Source organism: Eschrichtius robustus, chromosome 20 (assembly GCF_028021215.1).
Source record: "Eschrichtius robustus isolate mEscRob2 chromosome 20, mEscRob2.pri, whole genome shotgun sequence".
Taxonomy (NCBI): domain Eukaryota; kingdom Metazoa; phylum Chordata; class Mammalia; order Artiodactyla; family Eschrichtiidae; genus Eschrichtius; species Eschrichtius robustus.
The window spans coordinates 7,034,365-7,047,500 of record NC_090843.1 but is presented as its reverse complement, the minus strand read 5'-3'; the positions used below and the strand labels follow the sequence as shown (position 1 = coordinate 7,047,500).

The following is a 13,136-nucleotide window of genomic DNA, read 5'->3' as shown; positions in this document are numbered from 1 at the left end:
GGCGCTCTCCTTCCTGCCCCCCGGCACTGCGCAGTCACCTCACCTTGAACCTTAACTTTTCTCGTAGCCCCGCGGGTGTGCCCTCCGGTTGTCCTGCAGGCTGCCCAGGGCCGGCCCTCGTTCTTCAGGTCCACTGTGCGGCGCGTATCATGGCAGGCCCGAGTGAGGCCTGTGCGCGTGCGGCTGCACGTTACCATGGACCACGTGGTGTAGCCTTGTTATCGAGCCCCAGTGGCCTAATGGATAAGGCACTGGCCTCCTAAGCCAGGGATTGTGGGTTCGAGTCCCACCTGGGGTGGCGTCAGGGTTGGCCCAAAGTAACTTTTGTGCCTGCATTGCGCGGGCCTCCGAGACTGCAGCCTAGGGATCTAGGGACCCAGGGGCTCCCCACCCGCCTGCTCTCTGCTCGCCTTCTGCCGTGCAGCTTACCAGGGCCTCATTTGCAGCCAAGTAGTTGGCGCGTCCCAGCCTCGGGCTCAGTGTCCGTCACTCCCCCTTCGTGTCCTGGTGACGTTACACCCTTACTCCGGCCCTTTATCCTCGGCCTGTGAGCTGTCCAAAAGTTGGGGGCTTCCAGGGGCGCAGTCACTGGCTTTGGGATCTCTTTTTGTGGAACCGGTTGTTAGGTCTTCCACCCGCGGGCCCGAACGCAGTGTATTCGGAGTATTCAATGCGGTGGAAACACAGCGTAGGAATTCCAGAGTCCTGTACGGACGGAAGGAGCCAAAAGAGGCTCCCTTACCCCAGGTGGGACTCGAACCCACAATCCCTGGCTTAGGAGGCCAGTGCCTTATCCATTAGGCCACTGGGGCCTGTGTTTTGTTTTTTCGGCATCTCTCCCCTTAGTAGGCGGTCCGACCCCGGGCCTTGCAAAGCACGACTTAACGGGGTGCCGGGGCCGCGAGAGGGTAGGCTCTCAGGTGCTCACAGTCAACCGTTAGGAAGAAACCACGGTGGGAAGTGAACTCACCACCTTCTGCCACCCGCACCGGGAAGCACAGTGGGGCCTGGGAGGCCGGCGCTGAGGCTGCCGGGCACCTGGACCATGGATGGCGGGTGAAGGCTGCCGTTTGCAGGCATTTCCAAATTTTACCCCCATGGCCATTTTGTCCACCTCTACAGAACTGACAGAAAATCCAAGAATTTTAGGAAAAGGTAGTGTAGGAAGGGAAGGAGAACAAACTAGTATCAATCACGAATATTGAAGCACAAACAGTGAAAATCCCGCATCATGAAACGATGTACAACGGGGAGGAACAAATCCTTTCAGTCTTAATAGTAGAAATATATATGTACGCAAATACATAATATACAGGAAAGAAAAGGATCACCCAACTGGATACTGCACTCTAATATTTTGTTCCTTTAAACTGTTATACAAAAGGTAATACAAATACAGAAAAAGCACATTTTAAAATGTTACACACGTTTAAAATCCATTACTAAAATTCATGCGTATCTGAAAGATGTAACAGGAGAAGCTTTAGCCAAGAGCAGTGTTCACTCCCTGTGGTGCCTGCGTTGAGACCTTGCCTTCTAGGGACTTGGAGACATTCTTTTTTTCTCTCTCCCACGTATAGAGTCTGCACAAACCCTTAATACCAGCAAGAAAGAGGAATGTGCCCCACCTGGCTCCAGTCTCCAGCCTTGAGAATGTCCTCCTTTCAGTTACTAATTGGTCTGTTTGCTGAGGTGTAACATCCACGAAGTAAGCTGTACAGATCTTAAGGTCATGGCTGGATGAGATACAGAACAGTTCCAGCGCCGCTGAAGGCTCTCTTATATCCCCTCCCCATCAGTCACCACTGCCTCCGAGTAAATACTTCCCTGACTCTCACTACCATAAAGCAGTTTTGCCTGGTTTTGAACTTCATACAAATGGAATCATATTCTTTTATAATCTGGCCTCTATCACTTATCATTGTGTCTGTGAGTTCACCCATGTTCATTCTTTTGCCCTCAACCTTTTTTTTTTTTTTTTTTAAATGACAGGTCCTGCCCTTGTGCTCCACTCTCTGTCCCTTGGCTTGTTTTGTTTCTCTTTACCTCTCCTTCCCCTCCTCCGTATCTCGAATGCTTTTCCAGGTCCCTTCACATGCCACCAATGTCTTCTGAGGGCCTCACAGGTCCAGCACTAGGCTCCAGAGTTTAACCAGAGAGAGGCCCTCTCTGGTTTCCCGCCACCATCATCTCACCAAGCGTCTCCCTGCCTTGCCTCATCTTCAACTGCTCCTCCATTCCCAAGACTCTACTTGTGCCGTCTGTCCTGCATCTCCAGCTTTGACCTCACTCCCCAGCTCCAGCTCCGTTCCCTCTCCTGGGCATCTCCACCTAAGCATTCCTCCTCAGGCCCCACAAAGTCAACTCCTCGAAGGCAAAACCATATCCATCATCCAACCATCCCAAGCCTGCTCCCTCGGTGACTTTCCTGGCTGAAAGCTCAGCACCACCCCCTTGTCACACACCAGCTCGCATTTCACCCAAGCCAATTTTCTGTCCCCATAACCCTTTTGCATCTGCTATTTTCTCTCCATGCCAGTAGCCACTGCACTGCTAGTTCCAGGATGGGTCCCTAATTGCTCACGTGGGTCTGTCCACCAACCTGTGTCCACTTCCCTGCAGTCTTTTCTCATTCAGTCACAGTCAGATTAATCTTCCCCTGACAGCCTCTGTAGGGGTAGAGTCTCAATGTCTTAGCTGTCACATTTAAGGCCTTTCTAGACCTGGCTCCCACTCAAGGTGGCAGGTGTGTCTTCCACAGCGCCTCACCCCCTGGCTTCCAGCCAAACTGGAACTGTTTAATCATGGCTAAACTGTCAATCATGGCTAACATTCCCTGGGTACAGGCTCAGTGCCACTAACCATTACTACCCTACGAGGTAGGCACTAATAACATCATCCCTAGTTTATAGATGGTGAAGCTAAGGTTCAGAGAGGCTGAGTAGTTTGCCCAAGGCTGCACAGCTGGGGGTGGTGGAAGTCAGGAGCTGATCCAGGGCAGCTGGCTTCACAGCCCATTCTCTCAATACTATGGTTTACTGTCCCGGCCACAGGCAGGGCCTTTGGCCATCACTGGAGCCTCCAGGTGACAAGCTCTTACCTTGCTCCCTTGGCCAGCCCCTCCCCTTCTTCCATCCCATCTCAAGCACATCAAGTACATCTTCACTGACCATCCAGCTGGAACTAGTTCCTTCCCAAAATCTATTTAGACCTTTCTTGTGTTATTTACCATGTTTTAGGTCATGTTACCCAAACAGGAATCCATTTTTCTTCTTAGCTTTTATCATCCTCTGATCAAATGGAAGTTCTCTGGAAGAAAGGACTTTTGTTTTGTTCATTGCTGATTCCCCAGGACCTGGCCCATTGGCCGGTATTCAGTATTTGTTGAATTAATGAACCAAAGAATGCTGCACTTCCTTGTATATGAGCCTCAGCTCCCTACTGGGCTGAGTCCCTTGAGGACAGGGACCCTGTCTCCACATCTTTTGTATTTCATAAGAGTCATTTATTGGGACTTCCCTGTTAGCACAGTGGTTAAGACTCTGCCTGCTAATGCAGGGGACACGGGTTCAAGCCCTGGTCCGGGAAGATCCCACATACCATGGAGCAACTAACCCCGTGCGCCACAACTACTGAGCCTGTGCCCTAGAGCCCGCGCTCCACAACAAGAGAAGCCACCGCAGTGAGAAGCCCGCACACTGCAACGAAGACCCAACGCAGCCAAAAATAAATAAAAATAAAATTAAAAAAAAGAAAAAAAATCTAAATTGCTCAATTTGAACTCGAGACCCTGCACCTTGAACTTCTATCTCCCTCTCCAGACTCACCTCTCACAATGACCTGCACAAATCCCCCATTCAGATGGATTCCTCATCATTTCCTCCACCGCAGCCTTTTCTCTGGTCTCCTTTATTCACACTGTTCCTTTCAACTGGCATGTCCTCCCAGCTCTCTACTGATTAATATTCTACCCCTGTCTCCAGGCCCAGTTCTGATGCCCATGCACCTGTGTCAGCCCTTCTGCCCTTGTGTTCCTGAAGGGCTCATCCCTCTGTGCCCCACCCCCGGGCTGTACAGTCAGTGCCAGTCAATAATTATTAGGCAGATTTCAACTGAGAGAAAAGGGAGGAATTCTGTTCTGAAGCATTCTGAGAAGCGGAAGCCCACTGAGTTTAGAACTTTATTGCAACTAATATATTAAATGGATAATAGAGGTTTGACAACATGGTAATTGCCTATAAAGACCTCTGCAACCAGTGCCTACAACCCTCATTCCAGATGAACATTCTTGAGATGGTTGCAATGTTACAGACAAGCACTGACAACAAACAACACACACGTCTCCTGATGGTGTTAGAGCTCCCTCGGTGGCAGCTGCCTGGAGGCCCTAAAGAGGGTCTTTGCCAGCTCGAGGGCATGATTTCAGTCCACATCCACCCTCCTGCTTGTCTTTATGGCAGAATTTATTCTCTTTTTTCTCAGCCTTTCCCGATTCATGTTTTCTACCCTGAAAACAAAGAAGAACACAGTTATGCCCAGATGCCCAATCAGTGGTTCTCAGAGTGGTGAGAGGAGCTGGTGAGAGGAGCTGGCAGCTGAGCGGGAAGCAGAGCAGCCGAAGCCGCAGGCGCCGGCCCGGGAGCCTCCGCTCCGGGAGCCTTCGCTCCGGGTCTGAGTCGCTCCCGTTCCCGGAGCTTGTCCACCTGCCTGCTGGCAGGTCGTGGGCTTCACCGTGCCTCCCTTCTTCCCTGGGTAGCCCCTTGTCCACACGAATTGGTTTACAGAAGCTCAGGGAATTTTCCAGTACCTGATTTTCTGAAGTACAGCATCTTCTCTGGATGGCTCCTTGGCTGGCTGGCTGGCCTCAGTGATCATGTCTCGAATTTTCTGTAGGCAATCTGCCAGATTTCGGAACTGATAGCGGCTGCATTCAGAGGTAAGGATCAACTCTCCTGCCCTGTTGATCTTATTTTTGTGCTGCGGAGAACAAAGGCAAAACCAGAGCTCTACAGAGTAAAGGCTTAAAAGTGACTGAGGGTTAAAGAGAAAGGAAGGGGCCGTGGTTACCGTGACCGCCATCTTCCGCCGTACAGGCTCTGCAATCCACTCGGCGCTGGCCAGGTGGAACCTGACTTCAGCCTTGGAATTCACTGTAAATAAAGGGAGGGGGCACGGGTCACTGAGACGCTCGGGCAGGCTCGGTGCCCGGGTGGCTGCTGACCACCGGATCCTGAACCACAGGGAGGTGAGACACGCACCCGGGGCTGTTTCTATCCTGTGTGAACTCGGGGATGCAAACCGGGCTATGGAATGAGCCTGCACATCCAGACAAACATAAACTTCCCGGAACAAAATGCCTAGGGCTTTCTTTCTCTTACAAGGTATTGGGTTCTGAAAAGAATGTGGGGAGGGGGGAGGCGGGGAGGTGGAGGAGCAGGGAGGGGGAGCTCCATAAGAGTGAAGGAAACCTGTTCTTGGAGCTGGCTGCCAACTCACACTGTGACTTCCCTTTGCTTAGACTCCCAAGCCAATCCTAGTCCTAGCAACCCACAACTGAGAGTCTGAGAATCAGACCGCATTCAAAAGAATAAAGAGGGTTATTATATAAACTGGCGGTATTTAAGCTTCTGAAAAAACAATCCCTTTATTGCCACATGAATGTAAACACAGAAGTCCTCAAGTCCATCTCTCAGCAAAGTTTTAAAGTGAAAGAAAACAAGGCACTGTTGTACCTTTGTTAACATTCTGGCCCCCAGGACCACTACTCCGACAATAAGATATTGTCAAGCGATCTGAAAAACAGAACACACACCAACAGAATATTATCACAGGGCAAAACATGCAAACTGCTAATTTACCGTCAACGTCAGTATCCCTATTCCTCTCTCTTTCAATGACGTAACATTCAGATCAGTAAAGTCAGAGATTATTTACAGATGTCAAAACTAAAATCAAGAGTCTCCCAAGGCCACACAGAGAGCAGAGGAGGTAAAATTACAACCCAGGTTGTCTGCTTGTGGTCTAGTACATTCCACTAAATCTGACTGCCCTCGCTTTTTGCTGTTTGTTTGTTTTAATGCAAGGACTCTTGGGCTTCCCTGGTGGCACAGTGGTTAAGAATCCACCTGCCAATGCAAGGGACACGGGTTCGAGCCCTGGTACGGGAAAAAACCATATGCTGCAGAGCAACTAAGCCCGAGCGCCACAACTACTGAGTCTGCGCTCTAGAGCCCGTGAGCCACAACTACTGAGCCTGCGCACCTAGAGCCCGTGCTCCGCAACAGGAGAAGCCACCGCATCACTGAGCACCGCAACAAAGAGTAGCCCGCTCTCTGCAACTAGAGAAAGTCCGCACGCAGCAACAAAAACCCAAAGCAGCCACACACACACACACAAAAAAAGACTTATTAAAAAAAAAAAAATAAGGCAAGGACTCTTTCAAAAGCTCAAGCTAAGGGACAAACTGAGTTTAATGTTGTATTCTGAAAATGCGGTGGATGTGGACCCCCCCAGAGGGGAGATGGGTCTCATTCCTCGTGAGTTGCGCGTGCACCCCCGGGCCTCGGTCGCGGTCGCGGTCAGTGGACGAAAACACCTGCTGGGTGAATGAGCGCTCCATTTGGAGCTGGGAGCCCCGTCTTCCAACACCAGCTCGGCACGGGCTGACTTTGTGACCTCCACAAACTCCCACCGCTTCTCTGGGTCTTGGTTTTGTTGGTCTGTTTTGGATCTGTAAAATGAGATTTCTTCCTTCTATTTCTGTAATTCATGAAAGGCAGCCTCGTAGTCTCTGAGGGAAGCCGGGAAGGCACAGCAGCGGGAAGGTTTCAGAGGACTGGATGGTGAGCTGCAGGAGATTTGGGGGGCGAGGAAGTGTGGCCCCGTGGCGGCGGAGAGTGGGCCTCAGCGGGCAGCGGTGACCTCTCCAGATGGCTTCTGAGAGGCTTTCCTCCCTTTGAAAAATCAAATGAACTCATTTTTCTGAACAGGTGAGGAATACGTGTGGTTCCGCGGGGGCGGAGGGGGGCGGATCTACCCCGGGGCTGGTGGCCCTGTCTGCATCCGTACAGGCCAGCCAGGCACGGGGAGGCCTGGGACCCTCTCGGAGAACACGGGCAGAGGCAGGTGAGGAGCGGCCCCTTGGCCATTCCCACTGCCTGCCCGTCCCCCCGAAGCTGTCAAGCGACAGCCTCTCTTCTCTCTGGTTCTCGGCCTCCTCCCGCCTCAGGACACAGCTGCCGGCCTCAGGACGCCAGCTCCTCTGCTTTAGACTGTGGTCACCTGGCCTCCTTGTTTCAGGGTCGCCCTGAGCAGGGGCCACCAGGAGCCGGCACCTTTGGCTGCTCTTCTCTCACTGTCCGTGGGCGCCAGAAACTCTCTGAATCTCAGGAGGGTTGCTTGTTTCTTTACAGGCCACGCCTCAGGCTTGATGGGCACAAAATTATGAAGTTATGCAAATGGTTTACAGGGAGAAGTCCCCACTCCTGTTCCCCAGCCACCAAGTTCCCAAGTTTGTCCCTTCCCCTCCCCTCCCCATGGCAGTCCTTGTATCCAGGGTCCTCCACATCCTCTCAGATCTATGTGTACATCCAGAAATGTGTCTTTCAGATATATATATATATAAGTAAAACACAAATGGTAGCTCACTATATAGATGCTTCCGTACCTTACTTTTTTCAAATAACAATCGACTTATCTATCGTAAAGACTGTTCCACGTCACAAGACCATCAAGAGCTCTCTGTTCGTGCTGGGCGCCGCACGGCACTCTGGAGTGGCTGCCTCATCACTTCTTTTTTCCTTCCTAGTCTCAACAATGCTGAAAGGACTCTGCGTTTGTAACCCCAGACAGTTTCTTTACTTTCATTGGTTTGGAGAGACCTGGAAGGAACGCGTGAGGGGTAGAGGAAATGACTGATTTTTTATAAACCCAAACTACTCACCTATAGGAATGTCGTTGTTGGCTTGCTCTGCATCATCCTGTAATGCAACATATACGGTGTCAAATAAATATTACCTACTGGGCGACTCCTAACTGGTCCAGGGCAACAAAACAGAAATGATGTAAAGCCACGACATGAATGTAATACAACTATTTTCAGGTCTCCAGCAAAATCGTATCAGGATGACAGAAAAATCTTCCCCAGACTCCTGAGGTACCACCTCAGAAACACTCCTCCAGGAAAATGGAACTGACTTCTCCAGCCTTCCCTGCTGCTGCCCCGACTCCACTTGGCTAGTGTCGGGAACTACCAGCGCCCAGGGGAGGGAAGGTGCCACAGTACATGTGCATCAGGCAGACTCCAAAAGGAACACCCTCTGCCAACCTGGAGCAACAAACCGTGGGTCCCCTGTTCCTCCCCAGACCACGGGAGGCTCGCATGTAGGGCTGTCTGCCTTCAACAGTGACTAGCACATCTGCCTTGAGAGTTTGCGTCAAGCTGACCTACTCACCCCAGGACCTCTCACCTTCACGTCTCTCCCGAGTTGTTCTTCCGAAGCCTTAAATCCTCACATCCACAGGCCCGGTGCAAACACTACCCACTCTGAGGCTCTTCTGGCCCCCCAAGCTCAAAGTGTCTTCATCTGTCCCCGCTCTGGCTGCCTTCATCACCCACCACCCCGTTTTTGCGGGGGAGAGGGGGGGCCCCGGGCCCCACCCCTACCCCCCCCCCGCTGCACCGCATGTGGGATCTTAGTTCCCCCACCGGGGATCGAACCCGCGCGCCCTGCACTGGAAGCTCGGAGTCTTAACCACTGGACCACCAGGGAAGTCCCTTCATCCCTTTTCATCTTAGAATTGTCTGGGGGTGAAATCCTCACCCTACTCCACCTCTGCATCGTAGAAGACCCTGGACTGCGCCCTCCTTGAAGCAACGCTCCTCCCCCTCCTTCCGCGCTGGCCTCTCCAGTTTCCTCTTACCTCCCCGTGACTTTCTCACTCTCCTTTGCTTGCTCTTTGCAACCTTTAAGCACAGAAATGTCCTGAAATCCTTCCTCTTCTCTCTTTCCCTAGAACATTCCATCCATCTCCTTTGAAAATACCACCTTTGGGAATTCCCTGGCGTTACAGTGGTTAGGACTCAGTGCTTTCACTGCTGGGGCCCCTGGTTCGATCCCTGGTGTGGGAACTAAAATCCCACAAGCTGGGCGCCACCAAATTTAAAAAAAAAAAAAAAAAAAAAAAAAATCTTTGTTGATGACTCCCAACCGTCTGGCTCAAACTCAAACCTCTTTCTTGAGGGAAAGCCAACTGCTGTTCGAGGTCTCCTCTCTCGAGCCTCAAACCTCCTCACAGAGGACTTCCCTTCCTAACAACCTGAAGTAGCTCCCTGGCTATCACATCCAAGCACTCTGGTCTATTCATTACTTCTCGCTCTCTGGTATGTTTTCCCCATTTATTTACTGTCTGCTCCTTGCGCTAGAACATAAGCTCCATGAAGTGGGAACTCTGTTTTATCGTGGTGGTATCTGCAGTGCTTGAAACAGTGTCTGACACAGTGGGTGCACGAGAAACTTGCTGTTGAATGAACGAACAGACAAACGAATGCTATTACCATTCTGTCGTCTCCATTAATGGCAACACAATCCTTCCATTACTCAAGGCCCTAGACCTCAATTCCTCTCTTAATCTCACTTCTCAGAGAAAATCCATTAGCAAATCCTGTAGGCTTTCCCTTCAAAATTTATCTAGGACCTGACCAATTCTCCTGACTCCTATTGCTTTCACCCTGCTTATCACCTCGTGCCTATATTATTGCAATCTCCTCACTGGTCTTCCTGTTCTTGCCATTCTGCAATCTCTTCTCTAGAACAGTTGATTTTTGTAAAACTAAGTTGGATCATTCCGCTCTTCTGCCTCCATCACATTCAGGGCAAAACTAAAGGCCTGTAAGCCCTATACAAAGGCCTCCCCCTAGCCTTCTCCCCTTCAGCTTCATATCTGACCCCCCTGCTCAGCCACGCTGCCCTGCCTGCTGTTCCTTGAACCAGCGGAACATGCTACTGCCTTGAGGGGGGTGGCACCTGCTGTTCCCTCCGCAGGGATGCTCCTCTCCCCGCTCTTCTCACGGCTCGCTGCTGCCTTGTTTCTCCCGAGTCTTTACTCAAGCATCACCTTCTCAGAGGCCTCCTCGGACCAGCCTACTTACAATTGTAACCCCACCCCCTACCTTAGCACTCCTTCTCCCTTCCGGACTTTATTTTCTCCGAAGTACTTATCACATACTCTATGCTACTGATTTTATTCATTGCCTGTCTCCCTCCATTAAGCAGATAAGCTCCACTAGCATTAGGATTTTTGTGTTTTGTTCACTACTCTGTCCCCATGCCTAGCATCGTGTATACACCATGCTTTCAACAGACGTTTGTTAAGTGAGTGAGTGAATGAATAAATGAATGAACGCTCTCTTCCAATCCTGTAGGTGGAAACTCCATAGAACTGGGTGGGTCCAAACTCTCCAGCTCCGGGCCCTGATACAGCGCCTGCGCACAGCGGGCTGTCAATAAGGGTATCCTGAGGCAACGAACCAGAAGCCCTGTTTCCTCAGGCGTGCCGGGGTTACTAGAGGCTAAGGACCACGTCACTTGCTAAAAGGCTCCAAAAGGGAGCTACCTGGCAGCTTCCTGCCTTAATTGTCCTCTGCGGAGGGCACTTTTCCCTTGGGACGAGCATTTGGGCCTGAGGGACGGGGAATGAATGCGGAAAAGCTGGTGGTCTTGTAAGAAGCATAGCCAGCATGCTCTCCCGATGCCGGCACACCTCGAGCCACACGGGGTGCAGCCAACCGCCCAGCACCCCCAGTCCCCCGGTTGCTCGGGCAACCAGCCTCCTCCCGCGGCGACCGCCATGTTTGAGCGCGTCCGTCTCTTGGATTAGCAGCACGCCCGGCCAATGGGGCCCGGGCTGCCCGACGTCACCCAGCAGAGTCCAGGAAACGCCCCTTCCGTCCGGCCCTCCCGGCTCACCGGAACCTTCCAGGCGGTGTCCAAGCCCCGCGATTTGGGGTAGAGCTTGTCCAGGCTGTAGATGCTCTGGAATTCGGTGCTCTCTACCTGTTTGTTCAGAGTCCGGTGGGGGCAGCGCGCGGGCGGCGGGAGCAGCCAGGATTCGGCTCGGTTCAGGCCCCAGCGCAGCCACCGGACGGCCGCCATGTTCGGGTTTCGGGGCCGCTTCCGGTGGGCGCTTTCTTCCGCGGTCCGTGGGCTCGCTCTTCCCTTGAGACTTTGGTTCCGCTAGACCTTTAGCGCCTGCCACGGGGAGGAAGCGAGCAGAGCTCTCGGCGTTGCTCTCGCGCGGAGCTTATTAGAGGCTTCTGGTCGGCCGCCTTCAGGAGGCCTGGTTGGTGCTTTGAGGGCATCTGCTGCGATGGGGAAGACATTGGCCAGACAGCGAGCTCTCAAGGGAGCCTCCTGGTGAAAAGAACCCCTGGATGCCGTGTCTCCCAGAAACACCACTTCTCTCCCTTTCGGTCTGTGCCTTCCTGGACCTATGTTCCCCCAAATCTCACAGCATCAACGAGGCATGCCCAGGTTCATCTCCATCCCCTTTACTCCTTGCTACTTTTTTTTTTTTTTTTTTCTTTCACATCGCTCAATCTTATTTTTCTGTCTGTTGCCTGTCTCCCAGCCGGAATGTCATCACCTCCAGGAGGGCACTGGCTCATTGCTGGATCCCCAGTACCCAGAACCTGGCACGTCATGGGTACTCAATACATATTGATAAAAGGGATTCTTTGGGAAGGTGTTTTTGAAAGTTGAGTTCCGCCGGAGCTGAGTTTTAGTAACTTCAGGCTCATTCACAAGGCAGCCTAAAAGGAAATTCCTGCTGAGCACCTGTGTGAAGGCGCTGTAGGACAAATAACAGGATGGAGGAGAGGCGGGCAGGTAGAGAAAGAAATACTTTAAAAAGTGGACACCCGCCCCAGCCCGCCTGCTTTGTGGAGCTTGATGGCAGTTTCTCCAAGCCAGGAGATAAGGGGAGGATGGGGAAGTAGGTGGAGATTCAGACAGCCACAGACAGGCTAATCAGAGCCCTTTTTACAAGATGGTTAAAAAATGAACTTGAAAACTGAGAAGTTCTAACTCTGAGAAAGGTTTAAAATAGAGCAAGCAGTGTTTGGAAACAGGTAAATGTTAGCTAAGTTGCTTTGTCGAGAGGCAGTGTGGTAAACGAAAACAGAACTCAATAAATGTTAGTGATTATTAGTAATACTAGTGGTTATTTCTTAATGGCGGGTTCTATTTTTAGGAAAAGCACAATTACCTAGAAAAACATGCCCCTGGGAATGCGGCTGTTTGAAATAGGAGATTGTCATCAAGTCAAGGCTTTACCATCTTAGCCTCATTGATAAAGGCAAATTCTTTAGGAGGGAAAAAAATACTTGCCAAGCACTGGCTTTGCAAACCCAGACTAGGAAGGGAATGGCAATTGACATGCGCTGTTGGGGCTCTAGGCTTTAAGGGGAGTCTCCTGGGACCCTCCCTCTCTGACTTAATCCCAAGACCTCAGAGGGAACAGAGGCGTCTCCATGGTGACTGGAAAAAGCTGCTCAGGGGAGCAAAGCCAGGGACTTGCCCAGGTTGACGGCTCAGGGATTACGAATAATAAAACCACCATCCCATGGCATCACTGCTCTGAGGCTGGGCTCCAGCTCTGCGCCTGACCCAGAGTGATAGGAAAAGGAAGCTGCAGGTTTCCATGGCCCCAAATAAACACAGCCTGCTCAGGCCATCTGGTGGCCTGGATTCTGGGAGAGGAGAGGGTAGAGGAGAGAATGGAACAAGCTACCCTGTGGTGGATAGAGGAGCAGCTGGCAAGCTCCTTTCACCTGCTGCTGCCATGAACCATCCAGAATAGAGGCCCGTCTGGGAGAAACAGTCCTGAGAGGTGCCACCTGTTCCCTTAAAAAGGTGGCACTGAAGGCTGAGGCCAGCTTCTTCCCTTCTCTGGTTCTCCATACGTTGAATGGGTGCTTCAGGAAGGGGACATGCATAGGGGCGAGAAGAGGGGAAGAAAAGATAAAGGATCATCAAGCCATTTCTGGTAGCTGAGGAGCTTGCAGACACCAGGCCTTCTGTATAGCTGTGATTCGGGGTACCACCCCCATGTAGGGGGGGTCCACAGGATTTTCCTTT

The 13,136-nt window shown here is 51.7% G+C and overlaps 1 protein-coding gene and 2 non-coding genes across 4 annotated transcripts; 1 reads left to right on the top strand and 2 right to left on the bottom strand.

Annotated features, from left to right (window-relative positions):
• Window positions 1-225: 225 nt before the first annotated feature.
• Window positions 226-298, top strand: TRNAR-CCU (transfer RNA arginine (anticodon CCU)). The gene has a single exon. It is a non-coding gene; the product is annotated as a tRNA-Arg (tRNA).
• A 441-nt stretch (window positions 299-739) lies between these two features.
• On the bottom strand, window positions 740-812 carry TRNAR-CCU (transfer RNA arginine (anticodon CCU)). The gene has a single exon. It is a non-coding gene; the product is annotated as a tRNA-Arg (tRNA).
• Window positions 813-4,167: 3,355 nt separating this feature from the next.
• MRPL58 (mitochondrial ribosomal protein L58) lies at window positions 4,168-11,197 on the bottom strand. Of its 2 annotated transcripts, none has more exons than XM_068531168.1 (6): window positions 10,968-11,197; window positions 7,943-7,979; window positions 5,733-5,792; window positions 5,068-5,150; window positions 4,808-4,977; window positions 4,168-4,507 (listed from the first exon to the last, which is right to left on the bottom strand). In XM_068531168.1, the coding sequence occupies exons 1-6, from the start codon at window positions 11,151-11,153 to the stop codon at window positions 4,423-4,425; spliced, it is 621 nt and encodes a 206-aa protein (XP_068387269.1). In that variant the 5' UTR covers window positions 11,154-11,197; the 3' UTR covers window positions 4,168-4,422. The 2 variants fall into 2 exon arrangements, with proteins under 2 accessions (XP_068387269.1, XP_068387270.1); XM_068531169.1 differs by having other exon boundaries at window positions 11,055-11,197.
• Window positions 11,198-13,136: the final 1,939 nt, after the last annotated feature.